This window comes from Plectropomus leopardus, chromosome 6 (assembly GCF_026936395.1).
Source record: "Plectropomus leopardus strain MGB_pleo_1.0 chromosome 6, ASM2693639v1, whole genome shotgun sequence".
Classification (NCBI taxonomy): domain Eukaryota; kingdom Metazoa; phylum Chordata; class Actinopteri; order Perciformes; family Serranidae; genus Plectropomus; species Plectropomus leopardus.
Genome location: NC_142181.1, coordinates 1,576,228 through 1,600,722, shown reverse-complemented (window position 1 = coordinate 1,600,722; position 24,495 = coordinate 1,576,228). Strand labels below are relative to the sequence as shown.

General features: G+C 35.8%; 2 protein-coding genes across 5 annotated transcripts in view; one reads left to right on the top strand and one right to left on the bottom strand.

The window, feature by feature from the left end:
* Window positions 1-9,025, top strand: part of rnaset2l (ribonuclease T2, like) — a 55,907-nt gene extending 46,882 nt beyond the window's left edge. Inside the window, exons 9-10 of one of the 3 annotated variants that reach the window (XM_088078464.1) lie at window positions 5,633-5,707; window positions 8,559-9,025. In XM_088078464.1, the coding sequence (XP_087934590.1) occupies window positions 5,633-5,707; window positions 8,559-8,762 (279 nt within the window). In that variant the 3' untranslated portion in view covers window positions 8,763-9,025. Of the gene's footprint in view, window positions 1-5,632; window positions 5,708-8,344 lie in introns of all 3 variants that reach the window. The other 2 variants (XM_088078465.1, XM_088078466.1) reach the window with 2 other exon arrangements.
* A 450-nt stretch (window positions 9,026-9,475) lies between these two features.
* The window catches only part of supt5h (SPT5 homolog, DSIF elongation factor subunit), a 33,584-nt gene continuing 18,564 nt past the window's right edge, over window positions 9,476-24,495 (bottom strand). For both annotated transcript variants that reach the window (XM_088078462.1, XM_088078463.1), the window contains 13 exons: window positions 23,910-24,056; window positions 23,663-23,809; window positions 22,267-22,392; window positions 20,721-20,805; window positions 18,583-18,693; window positions 16,977-17,079; window positions 16,120-16,247; window positions 15,019-15,124; window positions 14,734-14,892; window positions 14,389-14,557; window positions 13,327-13,524; window positions 10,539-10,634; window positions 9,476-9,918 (listed from right to left, as the gene is read on the bottom strand). In XM_088078462.1, coding sequence (XP_087934588.1) covers window positions 9,778-9,918; window positions 10,539-10,634; window positions 13,327-13,524; window positions 14,389-14,557; window positions 14,734-14,892; window positions 15,019-15,124; window positions 16,120-16,247; window positions 16,977-17,079; window positions 18,583-18,693; window positions 20,721-20,805; window positions 22,267-22,392; window positions 23,663-23,809; window positions 23,910-24,056 — 1,716 coding nt within the window. In that variant the 3' untranslated portion in view covers window positions 9,476-9,777. The remainder of the gene's footprint in view (window positions 9,919-10,538; window positions 10,635-13,326; window positions 13,525-14,388; window positions 14,558-14,733; window positions 14,893-15,018; window positions 15,125-16,119; window positions 16,248-16,976; window positions 17,080-18,582; window positions 18,694-20,720; window positions 20,806-22,266; window positions 22,393-23,662; window positions 23,810-23,909; window positions 24,057-24,495) is intronic.

The window sequence follows — 24,495 nt, the reverse complement described above, 5'->3', positions numbered from 1 at the left end:
CATTGTAAATTATGATGTTTTTTTGCCTTTTTTGGCCTTTATATCCATTTTATGTACCATAACGCGTCTGTACGAGCTATTCTATGTCGTTTTCAGCCATTTTTAGGAGCGGTCAAATTTTGACTTTTTTCGCCATACTATACTATTGCCTTTGTGGCCATTTTTTTGACATTGTAAATTATGATGTTTTTTTGCCTTTTTTGGCCTTTATTCCCACTTTGTATACCATAACGCTGGCGTCTGTAATGAGCTATTCTATGTCGTCTTCAGCCATTTTTTGGAGCGGTCAAATTTTGACTTTTTTCGCCATACTATACTATTGCCTTTGTGGCCATTTTTTTGACATTGTAAATTATGATGTTTTTTTGCCTTTTTTGGCCTTTATTCCCACTTTGTATACCATAACGGCGTCTGTCTGAGCTATTCTATGTCGTTTTCAGCCATTTTTAGGAGCGGTCAAATTTTGAGTTTTTTCGCCATACTATACTATTGCCTTTGTGACCATTTTTTTGACATGCTAAAAAATGACGTTTTTTTGCCTTTTTTGGCCTTTGTATACACTTTGTATACCATAACGCGTCTGTACGAGCTATTCTATGTCGTTTTCAGCCATTTTTAGGAGCGGTCAAATTTTGACTTTTTTCGCCATACTATACTATTGCCTTTGTGGCCATTTTTTTTGACATTGTAAATTATGATGTTTTTTTGCCTTTTTTGGCCTTTATTCCCACTTTGTATACCATAACGCGTCTGTACGAGCTATTCTATGTCGTTTTCAGCCATTTTTAGGAGCGGTCAAATTTTGACTTTTTTCGCCATACTATACTATTGCCTTTGTGACCATTTTTTTGACATGCTAAAAAATGACGTTTTTTTGCCTTTTTGGCCTTTTATACACTTTGTATACCATAACGCGTCTGTACGAGCTATTCTATGTCGTTTTCAGCCATTTTTAGGAGCGGTCAAATTTTGAGTTTTTTCGCCATACTATACTATTGCCTTTGTGGCCATTTTTTTGACATGCTAAAAAATGACGGTTTTTTGCCTTTTTTGGCCTTTATATCCATTTTATGTACCATAACGCGTCTGTACGAGCTATTCTATGTCGTTTTCAGCCATTTTTAGGAGCGGTCAAATTTTGACTTTTTTCGCCATACTATACTATTGCCTTTGTGGCCATTTTTTTGACATTGTAAATTATGATGTTTTTTTGCCTTTTTTGGCCTTTATATCCATTTTATGTACCATAACGCGTCTGTACGAGCTATTCTATGTCGTTTTCAGCCATTTTTAGGAGCGGTCAAATTTTGACTTTTTTTCGCCATACTATACTATTGCCTTTGTGGCCATTTTTTTGACATTGTAAATTATGATGTTTTTTTGCCTTTTTTGGCCTTTATTCCCACTTTGTATACCATAACGCGTCTGTACGAGCTATTCTATGTCGTTTTCAGCCATTTTTAGGAGCGGTCAAATTTTGAGTTTTTTCGCCATACTATACTATTGCCTTTGTGACCATTTTTTTGACATGCTAAAAAATGATGTTTTTTTTGCCTTTTTTGGCCTTTGTATACACTTTGTATACCATAACGCTGGCCTGTCTGAGCTATTCTATGTCGTTTTCAGCCATTTTAGGAGCGGTCAAATTTTGAGTTTTTTCGCCATACTATACTATTGCCTTTGTGACCATTTTTTGACATTGTAAATTATGATGTTTTTTGCCTTTTTGGCCTTTGTATACACTTTGTATACCATAACGCAGCGTCTGTCTGAGCTATTCTATGTCGTTTTCATCCATTTTTAGGAGCGGTCAAATTTTGACTTTTTTCGCCATACTATACTATTGCCTTTGTGGCCATTTTTTTGACATTGTAAATTATGATGTTTTTTTGCCTTTTTTGGCCTTTATTCCCACTTTGTATACCATAACGGCGTCTGTAATGAGCTATTCTATGTCGTTTTCAGCCATTTTAGGAGCGGTCAAATTTTGAGTTTTTTTCGCCATACTATACTATTGCCTTTGTGACCATTTTTTGACATGCTAAAAATGATGTTTTTTTGCCTTTTTGGCCTTTGTATACACTTTGTATACCATAACTTGGCGTCTGTCTGAGGTATGTTATGTCGTTTTAATCCATTTTTAGGAGCGGTCAAAGTTTGACTTTTTTCGCCATACTATACTATTGCCTTTGTGACCATTTTTTTGACATGCTAAAAAATGATGTTTTTTTGCCTTTTTTGGCCTTTGTATACACTTTGTATACCATAACGCGTCTGTACGAGCTATTCTATGTCGTTTTAAGCCATTTTTAGGAAAGGTAAAATTTTGAGTTTTTTCGCCATACTATACTATTGCCTTTGTGGCCATTTTTTTGACATGCTACATTATGACGTTTTTTTGCCTTTTTTGGCCTTTATTCCCACTTTGTATACCATAACGCGTCTGTACGAGCTATTCTATGTCGTTTTCAGCCATTTTAGGAAGCGGTCAAATTTTGAGTTTTTTCGCCATACTATACTATTGCCTTTGTGACCATTTTTTTGACATGCTAAAAAATGATGTTTTTTTTGCCTTTTTTGGCCTTTGTATACACTTTGAAAACCATAACGCGTCTGTACGAGCTATTCTATGTCGTTTTCAGCCATTTTTAGGAGCGGTTAAATTTTGAGTTTTTTCGCCATACTATACTATTGCCTTTGTGACCATTTTTTTGACATGCTAAAAAATGACGTTTTTTTGCCTTTTTTGGCCTTTGTATACACTTTGTATACCATAACGCGTCTGTACGAGCTATTCTATGTCGTTTTCAGCCATTTTTAGGAGCGGTCAAATTTTGACTTTTTTCGCCATACTATACTATTGCCTTTGTGACCATTTTTTTGACATTGTAAATTATGAAGTTTTTTTGCCTTTTTTGGCCTTTGTATACACTTTGTATACCATAACGCGTCTGTACGAGCTATTCTATGTCGTTTTCAGCCATTTTTAGGAGCGGTCAAATTTTGAGTTTTTTCGCCATACTATACTATTGCCTTTGTGACCATTTTTTTGACATGCTAAAAAATGATGTTTTTTTTGCCTTTTTTGGCCTTTGTATACACTTTGTTTACCATAACGCAGCGTCTGTCTGAGCTATTCTATGTCGTTTTCATCCATTTTTAGGAGCGGTCAAATTTTGAGTTTTTTCGCCATACTATACTATTGCCTTTGTGGCCATTTTTTTGACATTGTAAATTATGATGTTTTTTTGCCTTTTTTGGCCTTTATATCCACTTTGTACAGCATAACGCGTCTGTTCGAGCTATTCTATGTCGTTTTCAGCCATTTTTAGGAGCGGTCAAATTTTGACTTTTTTCGCCATACTATACTATTGCCTTTGTGGCCATTTTTTTAACATGCTATAATATGACTTTTTTGTTGCCTCATTTCACCTTTATTCCCACTTTGTATACCATAACGCGTCTGTACGAGCTATTCTATGTCGTTTTCAGCCATTTTTAGGAGCGGTCAAATTTTGAGTTTTTTCGCCATACTATACTATTGCCTTTGTGACCATTTTTTTGACATGCTAAAAAATGACGTTTTTTTGCCTTTTTTGGCCTTTATTCCCACTTTGTATACCATAACGCGTCTGTACGAGCTATTCTATGTCGTTTTCATCCATTTTTAGGAGTGGTCAAATTTTGAGTTTTTTTGCCATACTATACTATTGCCTTTGTGGCCATTTTTTTGACATGCTAAAAAATGATGTTTTTTTACCTTTTTTGGCCTTTGTATACACTTTGTATACCATAACGCGTCTGTACGAGCTATTCTATGTCGTTTTAAGCCATTTTTAGGAAAGGTAAAATTTTGAGTTTTTTCGCCATACTATACTATTGCCTTTGTGGCCATTTTTTTGACATGCTACATTATGACGTTTTTTTGCCTTTTTTGGCCTTTATTCCCACTTTGTATACCATAACGCGTCTGTACGAGCTATTCTATGTCGTTTTCAGCCATTTTTAGGAGCGGTCAAATTTTGAGTTTTTTCGCCATACTATACTATTGCCTTTGTGACCATTTTTTTGACATGCTAAAAAATGATGTTTTTTTGCCTTTTTTGGCCTTTGTATACACTTTGTATACCATAACGCGTCTGTACGAGCTATTCTATGTCGTTTTCATCCATTTTTAGGAGCGGTCAAATTTTGAGTTTTTTCGCCATACTATACTATTGCCTTTGTGGCCATTTTTTTGACATGCTACATTATGACGTTTTTTTGCCTTTTTTGGCCTTTATATCCATTTTATGTACCATAACGCGTCTGTACGAGCTATTCTATGTCGTTTTCATCCATTTTTAGGAGCGGTCAAATTTTGAGTTTTTTCGCCATACTATACTATTGCCTTTGTGGCCATTTTTTTGACATTGTAAATTATGATGTTTTTTTGCCTTTTTTGACCTTTATTCCCACTTTGTATACCATAACGCGTCTGTACGAGCTATTCTATGTCGTTTTCATCCATTTTTAGGAGCAGTCAAATTTTGAGTTTTTTCGCCATACTATACTATTGCCTTTGTGACCATTTTTTTGACATGCTAAAAAATGACGTTTTTTTGCCTTTTTTGGCCTTTGTATACACTTTGTATACCATAACGCGTCTGTACGAGGTATGTTATGTCGTTTTAATCCATTTTTAGGAGCGGTCAAAGTTTGACTTTTTTCGCCATACTATACTATTGCCTTTGTGGCCGTTTTTTGACATGCTAAAATATGACCCTTGTTGGCCTTTTTTTCCCACATTGTATGCCATGGCTCGAGTCTCCAAGCTATAATAAGATGTTTTCAGCCATTTTTGGGACATGTCAAAATTGACTTTTTTCACCTTACCATACTGTGCAATTTTTCTGCATTTTTTTCAATATGCTAAATTATGTCATTTTTGCCTTTTTTCAACATCATATGCTATGGCGCGACTCTACAAGCGAAAATAAATCCTTTTCAGCTTTTTTTGGGACATTGGGACGTTTTTTCATGATTTTAGACAGCATTCTTAACTATGACATTTTCATATGATTTTGGACGTCACACTATACGCTGGCATTTATGATTTTAACCAACATATCATGCTATCATGATTTTTTGTGATTTTGGTGGTCATACTATACTATGACCTTGCGGTAATTTTGGAAGACATATTATATGATAGTGTTTTTGTGATGATTTTGGATTTCATAGTGTACCATGAAGTTTTACCCTTATTTTGGATGACATATTATAGTATGACGTCATTGTGATAGTTTTAAAAGACATACTATGTCAATTTTTCATCATCATGCACGTCATACTACACTATGACGTTTTCTTAAGGATTTCGGAAGATATACAATACTATGACGTTTTTATATTGATTTGGCAAGACATAGTATTTTATGACATTTTTCATTTATTTTGATGACATACTACACTGATGTTTTTTCATGATTTCGGAAGACACATTGTAACGTTTTTCTGATATTTGGGGCAGCATACTGTACTATGACCCTTTTTTCATAGTTTACTATGATATTTTTTCTCACATGCAGTGAATCAGGAGCTCCTGCTCCATGTTTCATAACAAGAAAATGTACTTGATGTGTCCATGTAGGTCTCAGAGGTTCATCAGGTCCTGACTCCACATCTAGGAGACAAACACGAGATCCAGTGTGTCACAGACGATGAGGTCAGATCTTCTTTTACCTTCCTCTGTTCTTAAATTTAATTTTTTTAAATTAAAATTGAAATTTAATTGTGATAATAATAAAAAAAAAAGTCCTTGGAATAATTGATAATCAGTCGTTTGATTATTTGAAAAATCTAAAAATGAAACATTAGATTCATCTATAAAAAGAAATTGTTCGGTTGCCTAAAAAGGTCATAGTATAGTATAAATAATATAGTATAATAAAGTCTAAAAAAGTCTTCAAGTGATGCACAGTGAACAGCACGAGCAGCAGGGAGTACTGGTGTTTGAGTTGTTTTAGGATTGTTATTATAAATATCAAGGCAAAGCAGTGAAGTGGAAATTAAATTAATTTTGATATAAATAAATAAAGAAGTTTTTAAAAGTGACGCACAGTGAACAACACGAGCAGCCAAACACGCAGTCTGCTGCGTATGAAAACAGAAAACTTTCCTGTCATGTATGATTGATTATTGCTTGTGTGTTCGTTCCTTCCAAAAATAATCTGACATTCAGGTCAGAGGAAAAACCGCCCCACTGCACTGCTGTTTTATTGCTCATAGACATTTTACGGGACGTTTCCCAAAGCTGCTCCGTCTGTTAGCAGCAGTCGACAGCCTTGAGTCAGAAAGACGGCTCAAATTTACCCTAAAAAGAGACGTTATGTTTGCTTTGTGGCTTGATTTTTACCACCAAATTTGGAGTTGCTTTTCTTTCTGATCGAGCACTGACGATCAAAAAACACGACACAGCGGGTCTGAGCGTGAGAACAGCTCCCCCGAAAAAGCTTTCGGCTCTCTGAAACCTCCGTTTTCTTGCGCTGCGTTTGAACACCGTCACAATCGTTGAATTTTTTTTTTTTTTTTTTAATTTGAACAAACTGGTTTGCTTTATTTTTGAAAACGTGGGAGAAAGAAAGCAATGAGCAACCTGAGCTATTGCGCTAATTGCAGGAAATAAGTATCTTTGGAGATTTTTTTTTTTAAAGGCAAATATAGATTTATACTTTTCTTCAATATATAATTCCACTATTTTTGCAAAATTATTTTTTTTTACACTTTTCCATTTTTGTTGTTTTTTTTCCCCAATAATTATTTTTTTTCAATCATTTTTTTGAACGAGATTCACCCCCGTTCTGATTTATAGTTTGATTTGGGTTTTTTTTTTTTTTTTTGCATAATTTGTAACTTTGCAAATTTATGGGCCATTTCTTCTCGAGTTATTTATGGCCCTCTTCCCATATTTTCTAAACGAAATTGAGACAATTTTTTTCAGGTTTGAAAGGGTTAAAACTCACACTCGGGGGGTTCAGTAAAACTAGATCTCTATCAGCTTTACAAGATCAGTTTAGCTGAAACTTAATCAAACTGTTACAGAACATAAATCTTATTATTAAAAAACTGATGTCACGGACACTTTGTCCAAAAAACTATATTTCTAATTATCTTCAATATATAGAGAAAATTATTTTGCAAAATTAATATTATATTTAAGCACTTTATTGTTGTTTTTTGGGGGGGCTGCGGTTCCTCATTTTTAACTTTTCTTTTTTCATTTTTTTACTTTTTTCCCTAATTTTTGGGTCAATTCTTCTTTCTCCATTGTTTTTTTTTTTTTTTTAAAACTTTTTCCTCCTTTCGGTTTTGTTTTTGTCTTTGTCTTATTAATTAATTTTTTTATTTATTTATTGCTAATTTTTGGGTTATTTCCTCTTGAGTTGCTTTTTGGCCCTTCGTCCATTTTTCTGAAAAGAATTGAGAAAATTTGCTCAGGTTTTAAAGGGTTAAAGGGTTTAAAGGGTTAAATCCCACACTCCTGAGACCAGGGTCGTTCAGTAAAACTACATCTCTATTAGCTTAACAAGACCTGACAAGCTGAAACTTTCCCAAACCATTAATCTCATTGCTAAACTCTGATGTCACTGATACTTTATTTATCTGTTGGGACTTTAAAAACCTCTGAGCTGCACTTTCAGCCACGAACACGTCAACGCTGGTTCTCACACGATGTTATCACACGATAGTGTTTCTGTTCTGGCTGAAAACTGAAAAAGAAACTGAATCCTGAAGTCCATTTTGTCTCTGAACTTTCCTCTTTTATCGCCGTCAGGCCAACGTTTCAGCAAAATGAGCAGTTTTTACGATTTTTATTTGAATTACGTAGTGAGTTCGTTTGTCTGTGGGATGTTTTTCTTGCGCTTGTTTTGAATCTTTGTTGTTTTTTTAGTCTCGTGTTTTGTTTTTATTGTTGTCTTTAAATGCTGGTGTTGTTTTGTGTCTTCGTGGACGTTTTGAGTCTCTTTTTGTCTTTGTTTCACGATGCTGTTATTTTGCGTCTTTGTATTTTTTTGTGTTCTTTGTCGTCGACGAGCCTTCTTGTTATTTGTCGCTATAATATTTGATGTTTACTTTTAATCATTTTAACTAAAATGATGCTGTTTGTTTATATCTACGATTGTTTTTTTTTGTCCTGGAAAACACTTCTGTTCCTTGCATTAAAAATAAAATTAAAATAAATTAAATTAAATTAAATTAATTATTTTTAGAATTAATTAAAAATTGAAGCGACTAAAGTGATGTTCTGTAAATATAGAAACAAATTTTCCAACATGAAAACAGTTAATAAATGAACTTACAGATCACTGGGCGGTTCGGATGTCTCACTGTGGACCAAAGTGTTGGACGGGTGGACACATCGAGAGTGGACCCTCCTGCAGTTTGTGTGAAAGCAGAGTTACAGATTTTAGCGTGTGCTCCAACATACATGAAAAAACATAACTGATGTTATCTTACCGGTGGCTGTGTCTCGTCTCCGCTCTGTCTTCACACTCTGTCTCCGTCTCCTCCCTCAGGACAGAGAGCTGTGGTTTCAGGTGAAGATCCCTCTGTCTCGTAACCTGACCGTCGGCTGTGATCAGCACGGAAACGCCCACAGAGACCGACGGTTCGAGTTTAGCCTCGGGTGGAACTCCTCCCACGCGCATCCCTGTCCTCGTCAGGTCCCGTTCTACTACGTCCCCATCGACCACGAGCATCCGCAGCGGCCCTGCGGCTAACCGAGCCGCCGGCTGCCGCCGGCCGCCAGCAGCTTTATACCAGCTTCAATAACTTTAAAAATAACTAACAAATAACGTTTTAAATACTGTTAAATGTTTGGATTTTTCTCTGATTTATTAAATTATTAATTAAAAACAGCAGTTAACAACAGTCTTAATATTTCTGAATAAAGTTGTAGTTTTATGAGAAACAAAATTCTAATTTTATATGCTAAACATTTAAAGTAAATTTAGGTTTTAATTAATAAAATGTGACCAATTGATATTTCTGCTTTGACTGTTTCATTCATTTACCTTTGTATTAATTACCCTATTTTTTACGTTTCCTATTGAATTTCCCTTTTTAAAAATGTATTTTTTACATTTTTTTAACCCAAAATGTTTTTTTTTAATTTATTGATTGACCTATGTAATTATTCTGGTTTTCTTTCCGATCCCTTTGCATTTTTACCCCTAATAACTTCTGTATCCTTTTTTTAAATAAATGCATTAAAATAAATCTGAAATAAAAGTAAAAACAAAACTAAGTAAATAAATTTAGAAAAGATAAATAATAAATAGACAAAAGGAAAAATTAAAATTAAATAACATGCAGCATGTATTTGCTTAATATTTTTGGAGCATTTAATGACATATTAATGTATTCAATGAGCTGTTTAAATTTTTTATTTTAAAAGGTAAAATGTTAAAAAATCCACATGTAGACATTTAAATCAACTGGTTCACAGTTTATTCACGTTACACTTTTTTTTTTAACCCTTTTTCACCAAGAAAAAACATTAAGTACTGACAGTACATTCAGAAAGCACTAAAAACAGACTGAGACCACGAGTGAGAATACCTAACAAAAAATTTAAAATAAAACGAGCGGCGAGATACAGAGAGAGAATCTGCTGCTAATGATGGTTTTGGAAAAAAGCTAAACTTACTGTCATAAAATCAACACGTCTGCCTTTGATTGTGTGTGTGTGTGTGTGTGTGTGTGTGTGTGTGTGTGTGTGTGTGTGTCCCTCCCTCAGTGCTCCAGCCGTCCCAGGAACCTCAGGTTGAGGATCTTCAGCTGGTCGTCCAGCTCCATGCGAACGATGCCGTCGTCTCCGTCGATGCTCAGCAGGATCCCCGTCGCCTCGCGGTCCTCCCCCAAGATCACCTTCACCTGAGGACACACGGGAGCGAAACATCCGAACAATAAATCACTGTCGCAAAAAAAGTCAGAATATAGCACGTCGCAAAACGGCCAAAAAAGTTGACAATGTCAATGTCAAAAAACTGCCGTAATACAGCAGCTTCGGAAATATGGCTGAAAAAAGAATTTTAAAGTGTTTAAGTGTTTTTAAAAAGTGTCAAAGGTTGAAAAGAGTCACAGTATAGCACATTTGAAAACCGTCCGAAAAAAGGGGCCGGTTTTTATGTTGAAATAAGTCAGATTTTTATAATAATATGTCAAAAAACACCGAAATGCAGCACGCTGGAAAATACGGCTGAAAAAGCGAACATTTTCAATGTCGAAAAATGCCATAATAACGCACCTTTAAAAATATGTCAAAAAAAAAAATGTTTTAGGTGTTTCAGTGTTTTTAAAAAGTTTTAAGTGTTTTTAAAAAGTTTTAAGTGTTTTTAAAAAGTGTTAATGATTGAAAAAGTCATAGTATGGCACCTTGGAAAAGCGTCGGAAAAAGGAGACAGTTATAGTATAGCAGGTCGAAAACCGCCACAGTGTCGCACGTTCTTCTGTCACATATTTGTGGTGGCGACGGTTGCCACGGTAACGGTTACCTTGTTGTTCTTGGTGGGAGTGACGGGCTCCAGGTGATCGCTGCTGATACTGACCACTTTCTCCGACTCCTGCATGAACACTGAACACATCCCTCCCTAAAAAAAAATCACAAAAAAAACAGACCTAAAGTATTATTACATATTAAAGCGTTTTTAGATATCTGATATCAGAATCAGAATAAAGAGTTTAAAGAGAAAAAAATGAAACTTAAGCCAATTTTAATTAAAAAAAAAAAAACACAATCAAAAACAGACCCAAAAACAAACTTTTTTTTAAAAAAGAAACCTCCCGAATTTTTTGTTGTCAAAGAACTGTAACAAAGACACGCAGTGAAGGACGTTTAGCAGTTTAAGAATAAACCTCAAAAAACATTATAACCAAATATTTGACATTTTTGACTCTAATCCATTAAGGACAAAATATTTATTAATAAAAAATAAATTAAAATGCTATTACATGATCAAAAAGTATCTTAAAAAAATGGCAAAAATAATTTGATAAATGAATACATACTGTTTTTAAGGTTTTTTTTATTTCATTTATTTACCTTCCTAATAACTAATGGATTAATTATTAATTTTTTAATGTCATTTTTTAAATTAATCTATTTTTGTATTTAATTTTAACTTATTTTTAACTGCATTTATTCATTTTTGAATTCATTTCAAACATAATAAAGATATTTTAAAAAAATAAATGCATGACTAATTCAAAAATTAATTAAATTAAATAAAAGGTAAAATAAACAGGAAAGTAACTAAGTAGCAAAATAAATACAAAAGTAAACACATAAAGATGCAAATTAAAAAACAAATATCAATTCGTGTGACATTTCATTGAATAAATTATGCCTGCTTTTTGAAAGTTAGTTTTGGTAGATTTAATGGAATATTTTACTCATCGAGTCATTTATTTATTTTTGATTTTGACAGCGTCTGTCCTCCATATATACTGGACTTGGTAGAATTAATTAATTGTGGCCACATCGGCAACATTTTTAAAAAATAATTTATTAATAGTTTCATTATTTTAGAACCAAAAAATAAAAGTAAACAAAAAATAATATTTGGCTACAGTTTCTCACCTTCTTCAATGAATAATGACTCTGTTTTCCTTCCTATCTCAGCCATTAATTCGTCTCTTATTTATAAAATCTGTCATTGAGAAAAAAGTTCATATGAATGTAACGAGTCGACACACGATGTGAATGTTGGACCGGCCGTCACAACACTGTCAGGACTCAGGAAAACAATCTCCTCTTTGATGATCACTTCACCCTCCATTGATAGTGACGCAGCACCAGATGTGAGCGATCAATTAGAACTGAGATCTGAGGCCTGAACGAGCCAAACACACACACACACACACACACACACACACACACACACACACACACACACACACACACACACACACACACACACACACACACACACACACACACACACAGCTGCTTCTGATCAGCGCCTCGCCACGGCTGCTTCAATGAGGCGACGCCTCTTCACAGATTCAACTTTTGCTCGAGGTCATAAAATAAACTTCCAGGACTTCTGATATTTTGCTTTTTGGATGTTTGAATCTCAAATAAAGTTTAAATTGCTCTGGTTTTGGACGGGGTTAAACATTTAGACTGGCTCACTTCATCCTAAAAACGACATATTTTGTTGACGCTTATCGAGCTCTTCGTCATGCTGCTGACAAAAAAACTTTCATTACTTTCACATAAAAACCACTTAATAACCATCACGGTTATCCTAGAATATATGGAGGACGAAAGCTTTAGAAATAAAAAATAAATTACTTCATAAATCTAATAAAAACTGTAAAAAATGTAGGTATAATGAACTGATAAAATGTGACATAAAACTATATCTCAATTTTAATTTCCTTCTTTAAGTATTTATCTTAATATTTATCGCCGTTTACTTTACAGTTTAATTTCCCTCATATATATGGAGGACAGAGGCTGTCAAAATAAAAAATAAGTAAATGATTCGTTTAATAAAATATTTTCTTAAATCTACTAAAAATAATATTAAAAAGTAGGCATCATTTCATAAAATGTAACATGAATTGGTGTCTCTATTTTAATCTGCTTCTTTGTGTATTTACCTTTGTATTTATTGCCCTACTTATTAACATTCCTATTTAAGTTCCCTTTTATTTATTTTTATTAATTTTCTTAAGATTCATTTAAGTGTTTATCTTTTTATTTCTGTATTATGTTTAAAATGAATTCCAAAGTGGATAAATGCAGTTAAAAATAAATAAGTAAATAAATAAATATATTTTTTAAAAATGACAAATAAATAAATTAAAGGGGAAATTAAATTGGACATTAATTAATTGATTTATTAATACAAAGTTATATTAAAGAAAGTAACTTTAAAGCAGAAGTATTAATTCAATTTAATTAAAAAAATCAATTAACTAATGCCAATATTTTGCTTTTTTATATATATTTTTTGAACATTTATTAGCATTTTAGTTTACTTTTTATGTCTTCCTCCATAGCTTAGAGTGCTCTCATCGCATTATATCGCCCAGAGGAACACCTGCTGTTTTGAATATGTAAATAGCTTTAAAGTGAAACCTCCACCATAATTAAACAGCATTTTAAGAAGAACAAAATATTTTCCTAAGAGTAAATAATCCAATAAAAAACTGCTGTTAATATAATGTTTTATGTTTTTGATTTATTCTTAGTTCTCCCAAAATATTTTGACGTTGGACAAATTGTTTAGAGAGGCGGTGCTGCCTAAACACAGATGTGGGGATGTTTGTTACCGTGACGCTCCTGATGACCCCCGTCTGCCCCATCAGGTCCATGAAGGAGTCCTTGACCCGCACCAGGATGTCGGTGGTCACCCAGTCGCTGCTGCCCTGCTCGATGTTGGAGCCCGGGGTGTGAGGGTTGTACCCTCCAGGAGAGGGCGCTCCGGGCGTCATGGGACTGTAGCCCACAGGACTGGGACTGGGACTCGCCTGCGGAGGCAACAGGACTCGCTGTTAGGAGGAAAAATCCCGAACCTTTTCTCCTGTTAAGATCTGCGGCTCACCGAGTGACTGCTTCTTGGCAAAACATGAATTTAGAACAAGACTTTGGATTTGTCAGATGTATGAAATAAACTGGAAGAAACAAACAAGCAAAAAAGACATTTTATTTCATAGAGATATTTAGAAAAAACACACCTGGTTCTATATTTTTTATTTATGTATTTTATATTCTCAGCTTACTTTTTAGTCAGTATCAGGTGTAAAAAATCAATCAGCTGAGCTGAACTTTTTTTTCGGTGCTGTGCGAAGTCATCGTTGTGTGTTCACCTTTGTGTGAGCCACATTTGGCATTTTGAAAACCAAAACAAACAAAAAAGCCCAGTAAAAAAAAGCTCTTTAACAATTTATCAACCAAACCCTAAACCTAACCAAAATTTAAAAAGCCTTGTAAAAAAAAAAATGCTTTGTTTAGGAATGTACCAACTTCACCGTAACCCGAACCAATTTAGACAAAAACAACAACAAAAAAGCCTCGTAAAAATAAACAACCCATGTGCTTTGTTTTAACCCTCATCCTTTAGGAATGCACCAATTTCTAAATTCTGGGCGGATATCGCTGTTAACAATAAAAAACGTAACGTTGTTTATTTGGTGTTTGTTGTTGTTTATTCCCCCTTTTTGTTCAGAGGAAAATAATGAAATCCACATTATAAAAAACAACTCAACAGTTTTTAAGTCATCCAGCCCGTCGTTACACGAACTTTTAATGAACACAAATTAAATTATACGCGTTTGTGAAACATTTAACCCTTTGAAAAATATTAGAGTAATAAACACACACACACGTCATACCTGATAGGCCATGGGGGAAGGTGTGGGGTGGTAGCTGGCTGGAGAGTGTGTGTTCTGGTAACCGACCGGTGAGGGCGCCACCTGGTGGTAGCTCTGAGGACTGGGACTGGGCTGGTAGGAGCCCTGCGGGGACGGGGCCGCATAGGGAGAGTACTGCTCTGTGTTATACCTGCGCACACACACACACACACACACACACACACACACACACACATTTATATATAAATCAGTCACATGAATGACATTTACTGCTGACTTCCTCATTGTCCTGTAACTGTGGCTCCATCGTGTGTGTGTGTGTGTGTGTGTGTGTGTGTGTGTGTGTGTGTGTGTGTTGACACTCACATAGCAGGCGTGCCAGGTGTCTGAGGGTTGTACTGAGGGTTGACCTGTGGAGAGGGGACTTCTGGGTAACCTGGCGTCTGGGGGTTGGGGGTCCCTCCGTAGCCCTGAGGGGACGGAGACGGCTCGTCGTCGTAGCCAAAGTCGTACTCTTCTTCGTTCCTGGAGACAGGACGCAGAAATTAACAAAAAAAATAAAATAACGAGAAACACACATGAACACACTGAGCTCTGTGTGTGTGTGTGTGTGTGTGTGTGTGTGTGTGTGTGTGTGTGTGTGTGATTTACCTGGAGGGTGTGTTGGGGTTGCTGGGGTCCCAGGCTCCGCTCTGCCCTGGCGTCCTGCTCCCATCATGCAGCGGGGTCTGAGAGCCGTAGTGAGGCGTACGACTTCCTACGAGTCACAAGGATCAACCGATGAGCCACGAAAAACATTAGTTTCTTTCAACATGTAGCAATAATTACATTTATTCTAAAGCAAAAATTTTGCAAAAAATGAAAATTTTATTAATTCTTTTGCAAAAGATATTTTGCAATGATTTTATTTATTCTACTGCATTAACTACTTTTTTTGTGCAATACTCAAATTTATTCTTGTACAATAATAACATTTATTCTAATGCAAGAATTGAATGTATTCTTGTGCAATAATTACATTTATTATAGTGCAATAATTGCATTTATTCCAGTGCTAAATTAAATTTTATTTATTCATTTATTTAAGATACTGTGTTGTTAGCTGTTGATGTTAGTTTGCTGAAGATATTTTTTTATGGTGTCTTCTTTGTCTTTTTATTGCACCAATCAGACATCGAGCTTTTAATTTTTGTTGTTTTCTGCATTATGACAAAAAACGTCTTTCTATTTGTATTCTTTTGTTTAACGATTTGGATTCCTGACATCTATTTGAAATTAGATGAGAACAAACAGAAATCATAGTAACCTGTTATGAATCAAACAAAGACCTTAAAAACTCTTAAAAAACAAAAAAGCAGAATTAAAACTGCATTTCTTTTCCATCTTTTAACTGTAAAAAAAATTCTAATGTCAGATATTTTACAATTTCCCATAAAAACACACTTATTTATGCTAAATGCTCGTGTTATAAAATGCAGCTGCTGTTGTCTAAAAGAGCAAATCACAACAACGAGAGCCTCTTTAAATCGACTTCTTGTCTGTTACAGTATTAATTTGACATTTTATAGCATCCTGAATGATTTATTATCATGTCAGTACAAAAAGGCACAGCGGCGCTCTGCTGGTTGGAAGGATTTATTCTGTTTTTTTGCATTCCTTTTTTCGACTTATTGACACCGAAAACTAAATCCAAACACATGAGATGGACTGAATGTGGAGAAAAGCGGTCGGTAAACACGGATGGAGTCTTACCCTCGTGTATCGGCGTCTGAGAGCCGTACATGGGCGTTCTGGAGCCGGTGCCGTACATGGGAGTCTGGGAGCCGTACATTGGAGTGCGCCCGTGGGTGGACGTCATCCCGCTGTGTCTCTTGGCTCCCCTGAAGAAGATTAATGTGAGGTAAGAAAAGACAACAGAGCTGATCACATCATTACAACACGATTCCCCTGAAAACAGAGAAACAGTGTCAACGAATCACTGCTTAGCTTTACAAAAAAAAAACAATACAGGACGAAATGCTCCTCAGTTTAAGTATCTGGAGGATAAATCTTACTGGAATAACCTGCAGCAGCTTTAACCCTTTGAAACCTGAAATTGGCTTGATTTCTTTCAAAAACACGGGAAGAAGGCAATGAGCAACCAAAGAAGAAATTTCACAACAACTGGCAATAAATTAGTAAAAAGTACAAGAAAATTAGCTAAAAATTAGTTTTCAAAGAAACAAAACCAAACCAAATTAAACAAAGACAAACAAAAAATGAAAACTGGAAAAACTGCTGAAATATTCTCATAATTCTGTAGACATGTAATCATGATTAATTACAAATAACGTTTTTCCATAGCTTTGTTCTTTCTCTCTCAAGACATTTTCTCATAGTTAAAAATAATAATAATTTTAATGTAATTTCTTGCATTCCTCCCCAAGCTGCTTGTTGCTTTTTTTCCATGTTTTTTGAAAGAAATTACAGCAATTTGCTGAGACTTCAAAGGTTTAAATACTTATGAAACGTGTCTGAAAGCAGCAAAAGAAAGCTGATGTGGCTCCAGGTGTCAAAGGGTTAACACAACGATCAAGCGGCGGAAAGTGAAGCTGATTTTGGGTACGCACATGGTGGTTAGGCGCTGTCGGTCCACAGAGATGGTCTGGCAGGTGGAGTGCAGCTCCACTCTGGCTGTGGACTCTGTGGCGTCCTTCACCACACCAATGTAACCTGGGAAATGGAGGCAAATTCATCACCAGCCTCATCAGACAAGACACAAATTTGTTACAGTCACATCAAGGGCCACAAAGAATGATTTCTCTTTTTTATTGTTCTTTTTGGCTCTTTTTATTTGTTCTCTGTACATACTGTATATATCTTTATTATTATTATTAGCATTATTATTATTATTATTATTATTATTATTATTGTTGTTGTTGTTATTTTCTTTTATCCTATGTTACTTGCATTCCTTTGAAGATATATTTGCATGTTATTCAGTTGCTGCTCTCTTATTTGCTGCTGTAACAAAACAATTTACCTCACGGATTTAAATAAGTATTTCTATTTTATTCTTTTCTATCGCACCTTCATTTGTGCAAAATTAGCACCGTCAGTCTGCCCCGTTTTAGCTCCCTATCAACATAAGAATTTGCACTAATAATATAAAGTTTGGCAGCTGAACGCCTCCGTTTGCATTTAACTGAGTAAGTGGATGTTTTCTCGGTGTTTCAGGCTTTTCTCCGTTTTTACAAACACAGATCGGTTCATTAGGAAAACTGCAGAGAGCAGTGTAGTTTGTTACTGCACAGCTGGCTGTGTGTCACAGCTCAAAGCAGCTGAAACTATACGTGCAAAATTAGAAAAAGTCTGTACGCTTTTGCACACGGTGCCACGGTTGCTTCATTTAGAGGATCAGACGAGATTTGACGGTAGTTAATGCTCCGTATTCTGCTTCACATCCACACAGGTGAGCGGTCACACGCAGGTTTAATCTACACGTCAACTGATATTGGGTTTTTTTTTTAGATAGGGTAAGGTAAGGTAAGATAAGGTAAGGTAAAACTTTGTTAATCCTGAAGAAAATTCTTGTGCCAAATTGCTCCAAAAATACAGCAGCAAAAACAACACAACAGCAGAGCATCAAATAAGTGAAAAAACAAAGCGTCTAATAATGAAAAGAAAAAGTTAAGTACTACTGCACACAGTAAGTAAAATGGTAAGCAGGCAGGTACCGATACTGATCATTAGTGGTTAATGAGACCAATAACTGATAACTGGACTCAATATTACAATAAAAGTGAAAATCTTGCTGTCAATATTTACAATTGTACAAACTCCAACATAAAAATGCCTTTGAGTCAAATGTTTAACCAAAACTGAAACATTCAACATCATATATTGCAAGTTCCCAGCATCTTTTTTATTCATTTTTTCATCTTTTTTTTTTTTTTTAAGTCAAGTGAAAAATGTTATTTAAATGTATAAATAAAAATAACTCCCTGAGATTTCACAAAGGTAAAGTTCTTAAAAAACTTTTTGAACTTTTTTAGATTTGTTTTTAAGCTTTTGCCTTTATTTTGCAGAGGACAGCTGACTTGCAGCAGCGGTCTGCAGGTTGGAGTCAAACCTGCGGCTGCAGCAGCGTGGTCACAGCCTCTGTACATGCGGCGCCCGCTCTACCCCGTTCGCCACTTTCTTAAATCTGCGTGACGTCGAGAGTCACAGTCTCACCTTTGTAAGGACCCTGGGAGATGCGGACCGTCTGCCCAATCAGCTCGTTGTCTCTCCGTCCTCGGCCCCGCCCCATTCCTCCTCCTCCTCCTCCTCCTCTCTGTGGAGAACCTGCAGGACGACAAAAAAAACGTTTACACAAAGACAATCGAGCAAATCCACAAAGAACGGACGGCTGACAGCTCCGTGAACTCTGCAGCAACGAGCGATCTTTACGTTACTTATATGAACATATAACGCAGCACAGTGACGAGGTGCTGAAATGTAGCTAACACTAACGAGCACAGTCAATTAGTTGAGAGTTGCATTTAACCATTACAGACCAGTTACACTAGTAAGAAATTAAAAATACACAGATTCACGTTGTTTTATAGGTACGTCCTCTGCACACGCGGGGAGTCTATGCAGACCGTATGCTCGAAGACGGGGTCAGACTGACTCACAAAATAAGGAAAATGGAGCTACACCATTAACTTGAACCAGTTTAACGTATAAAAACGTTACGTACGGTATTTGACTGACTAGAAAACGGTGGTCTTTTTTTTCTTTTTCGTCTTTTTTTGGCAGATATGTTGGTTATTTTTGCCTTTGGATGTGTATTTAGATTTGGAAATGTCAAAAGTAATACAGTAAAGCCAAAAGTGGAGCTGCTTTTGTCAAACGGGAGTGAATGAGATGCTGCCAGCACAGTAATGGTGGGTTGTTTATTTTGTCTATATGAACACTCTCTGAATGTCTCCACCAATCAAATTACTTGGTCCGAGCTAACTGTTGTAATGTTACTAATCATCTTGCAATTCACATTAACTTTAAAAAAAACTAAAGAATTTTTCCAAAGAGTTTTGTTTCCGTTGTTATCATACCAAACACTGTATATCTACAAACCCACTCCAAAATATTTGGCTGACGATGGCAAATCGTTCTGCTAATGGAAGATTTGGCATCGTCTTCTCCCCTCTGATTCATCATTTGGGCTAGTCAGTGTTGAATCAGCTCCAGAAGCTTGAAACAAAGAAGATGCTTGTTGGACAAGTCGGTGCGTCCAGAGGCGACTGATCCGCGAGGAGAGGACGGTCAGCGCATTCGATGGCGCAACAAAACTAAAAAACCTTGAAGTTGGTCAACTTGCTGAACGTCTTTCTGGCTGCGGACGGACGAGAACTTTCAGCAACACGTCTTCCACTGTTGTTTGGAAGACGGTGGCTTAAGTTTGTTTCAAGGTTTTCAAAACCACTAAAAATACAACTGTAGCAAATGTCTCAATATAAACATCATTATTCATATAAAGGAGCAGCAAAATGAGTCTGAAAAGCTGGAAATCTGACCTGAAGCACAGAATGTTGCTGATGATGTACTTAGCTGCAACAACGAATCGATAAAACCGAACCAAGGTTAAACACATTTTAAACCCAAATTTTTTTGGCCCATTAATCCTTCATCTATTATTTTATGTTGTAATGGTTTCAGCATTTAGTTTTTGAATTGTTTCATATTTGATTTTGTACATTTTTTTTCACCCTTAATATTTTATTGACCATTTTTGACTTTAACAGTGTCACCTATGGTCAATATATCACAAGACTCATACAAAACGGAGAAAAAAGACAAAAAATTATAATTATAATAATAATAATAGTAATAATTTTTAAAAACAATAAAATAAAATAAAGTAAAAAAAATAAATCCATATTACTACATGTATATGTACCACGATCTACTCCGATCAACAAGCAGAAAAATAGCTCTCAGACACCCATAAAGTATGCACGTGGGTCTCACGCACGTGGTTTGAAATTTACTTCATGATGATCTGTGTGCAGTTATTTTATTATTTATAATTTAATATTATTTTGACAGTTCAGGATGTCCAAGCAACCACCTGTTTATGCACTTTTTGCACTTTTGTCAATGATAATCTGTTTTTGAGTGATGGGAAAAAATGAACCTATTAAACAGTTATTAAAATAATGGTTGGCTGCAGCCCTGGTGTTGGATCAGATCTGGACTCAACACAGAATCATTGCTTTCTAAAAAAAAAAACCTTCACCACATCGCCTTCATCAGTGAGGAGCTTGAAAAGTAAAAAGCAGCGGCGTGACAAACGACCGCTTTAACAATCTGTGTGTTTTGACACTCACTTCCTCCTCCGTGATGCATGGGGCTGCTGATGCGAGGGCTCATCGGAGCGAATCCTCCCACGGTGAAGTTGGTCACGTCTCTGGGCTGAGAGAGGAAACACATTAACAGACAGAAGCTTGAAAACATGAAACCAAATACGGCGTTTTGATTACGGGTGGACTTACATCGTTTTTTAAGGCTGATACCGATTATTTGTACTTAATGAGGCCGATAACCGATACTTGGAAATGATATGGATTTACAATAAAAACGAAACTCTTTCTGCTGCAGTTTAGAATATAACAAACACAAAACTTTCTTTAACCCTTTAACACCTGAATCAACATCAGTTTACTCGCGCTGCATTCAGACACCTTTTACAATTATTTAAATCTCTAAAACCTGAGAAAACTTGATTTCTTCTAAAAACATGGGAAACACATCAAAAGCAACCTGGCAAATAATGTCCCGAAAACTAACAAAAAAAGTAAAAGGTGATGAGGAAATGATGTGTCAGTTGGGGGATTATTACATATGATCAAAATGGCCAGAAAACTTTATTATAAAACTTTTTGACTTATGTATTTCAAATTATTTTACAGAAAAAAGAAACAATTTATTGACTTTCTTGTCACTTTCTTGACGTCACAATCAATGTTCTTTTGTTGTTGTTGTTGTTGTGTTGTTTTTTTTTTCATTATAATTATTTTTGAAGAATTATGCTCCAATTTTTGGGGGAATTTCTTGCTTTTTTTCTCATTAAGTAGCAGTAGTAGCAGTAGTAGTAGTAGTAGTAGTAGTAGTTTATTTCGAACATGGGAAAAAAACACTTACAACAGAAAAAAAACAATCATAAAGTCGTGGACAGACATAAAAAATACATTACAAAAGAATACGTGAGAAATGTAAACAACACATCACGGTTTGATTCACGTGTCCGAAAAGGAGCGAGAAGAAGTACTAACGTATTTAATCCCAATGATAATAATAATAATAACTTAATATTAGTCAATTATTTAGCTTCCATATCAATATAAAGCTATAGAATAATTAATTCTCTAGACTAATTCTAATATATTATCTTAATTACCAATAATCTTTATTTTACAAGATATAAATTAATCTTATTGAAAATAATCGGGAAAGGTGCATCTTTTGAGTCTGGCTTTTATGTTGTATCAAATATTACAACTTTATGGTTTATACTTATTATTTTATTATTTTTGCTTATTTCCTATGTTGATATTGTTTTTGTTTCTTCAACAAACTGTAAAACACTTTGAATTGCATTTGATTTGTTTGAAAGGTGCTGTATCGATAACATTTACTTGATCGACTGAGAAAAAGTGTCAGCTGCAGTCAGTCAGTCTGTGAGCGCCCTGCAGAGCTTACAACTTCATAATTATTCCCACATATTTTGTATTAAAACACAACCTGAATAATCCTCATGGTGAACGCTGCCACTAAAAACAGCAATCAGCTGCTTCTGTGTCCTGCATCCATCTGAATTAACCCTTTCATTGTGCACTAACGTGAAGAGAAAGTCCTGTTAAAAGTCACACTGACCTTGGATCCACCAGCCAGCACCAGGTGTCTGGCCTTACAGACGAACATGCCTCCGTTCTCCACCAGCTTCTTACAGTGAAGGAAGGCGAAGCCTCGGAACAGGTGACGGATCTCACCTTCACGGCCCTGCAGAGGAAAACACACACACACACACACACAGAGAAAATAAAGGTAAGATACTTGAGCCACACTGATTGGTTTGGTGCATTTTAGTCTGTTTTCATTCTTCATTTTCTAAATTATTGTGTGTGTGTGTGTTGATGCATGTGTCCTAAATGTAGTCCAGATTGTGTATTTGAGTGTAATCAGTGAATTTGCAGCTCAGCTCCTACAATAAGTCTAAAATACACTGTGGAAACTAAATAGTCACATTCAGACTGTTCAGGTCCAAAAATGCTCCATTGAAACCCATTCAAACTGACATTTTTGATCCCACAGCCATCAGAGCAGAAAAACAGGACTTGTATTATTTCTGGGTGTCATTCTGGGCTTTTGACTCTGAATTTGTCATTTTGACTATTTTCCACCTGATGAGGTCATTTTGACCATATTTGGCATATGGAGGAAATACATGCTATTTCCACTAGGTGACCTGTCACAGTCAGGTTGGGCTTGGATCTACTTTGCCTGTAGTATATTGAAAATAATTCATTTTTTGTGTGCTTTTTAATCTTAAAACACATTGGCATCATTCAAAGGGTTAAAATTCTGAAAATGTATGAATATTTTATATTTATGATTAGGACTGAAAAAACTCAATGAAAGTAGAAAACCATTTGTTAGCCTGATTTTTAAAATAAAGTTTAAAAAAACAAAAAAATAATGTATTTGTTAATAATTTTTGGCATGTTATTTGTTTGTGTGTATTTGTTTACTTAACTTTTATATAAAAAAAAAAAAAGCTAATAAAATAAGCTACAAATAAACAAACAGTCACCAAATCTAAATGGACAGAACTCTAGAAAAAAGCAAAATTGACCAAAACTGACATCCCTGATTCAGTGTGTTGTCATATCCTGAATGACAGTGAATATTCGTGTGCATGCAAATGTAGTCAGTCATTAATCAATTTGGAGGGATTTCTGTCGCCGCCACCGGTGAGTTCAATCTCATGTGAGTGTTTATCACATCAATCTCTGAGGTGAAGCCTCCTGTTTATCAGCTTCATTCCAGAAATCTTGAATCACTAAAGATAAAAGCTGTACTTGATTCAAACTGTAAAAACGATCGTGTTTAATAAACAACAGTTTCAGTCAAGATGACTCTTAACTTCGAAAGTAAACCTTTGAGTCACTCAGGACAACAGAGCGAATCTTTTACTAGGCACAGGCACTTGCTCAGCGTAAATATTTAGCTGCAGCTGTGACACGACAGAGATGAACTCGCTGATCCTTACCGAGTGCGGCCCGTCAATGACCTTGACGATGTCCTTTACGTGGATGTTGTTCTGCTCCGAGTCCAGAGCCACGGCAAAGCGGTTGTCCTTCCTGCGGTTGACCGCCTGGTGCCGCACCGTCATGACTTTCCCGTGCATGTTCAACACCTGAAACACACCACAGTCGCTGTCTTTTCACTTTGCTGTTTCTGAATGTTTGCAAGCGCCGCAGAGACGCTCTGGTGTCCGTGGCGGTGCAGACTATTACCTGAAATGTCTCCCTCTCCAGCCGGACGATGACTCCGACGGTCTGAGGGTCCAGCTGGACCAGCTCGCCCCACTCGTGCTGCCCTCCTGCATCCACGCCGGACGCCGTCTCCGAGCAGAGCTGCAGGTCTCTGGGCAACACCTTCAACTGAACACACACACACACACATACACACACACACACACACGCTGAGGGTTAGAACTAGGGGTGTAACGCTCCATCGATCTACATCGATATATCAATTAAATAAGCAACGATGATGTAATAAAGTGTAAACATCGATCCACATCATCCTGGGGAGGAGAACGTCATTTACTCCGGAATAAATCAGGATGGAAATGTTTTGTTTTTTCGGGAAACTCTGGGTTAACAGACAGAGACGCCGGGCATCTCACTCTGCTAACTTCTTGCTGATGTTATATAAGCTGCTCACTTTCAACAATGCTAGACATAAAAAGCATTGTTTCATTACAAAAACTAATTTATGAAACGTAAAATGGCCTGGGCTTATGCTAATAATGTTAGCACGTTGTATATGTGAGCGAAACATGACTTACATAAAAAGATAGTTGACTAACTAATAATA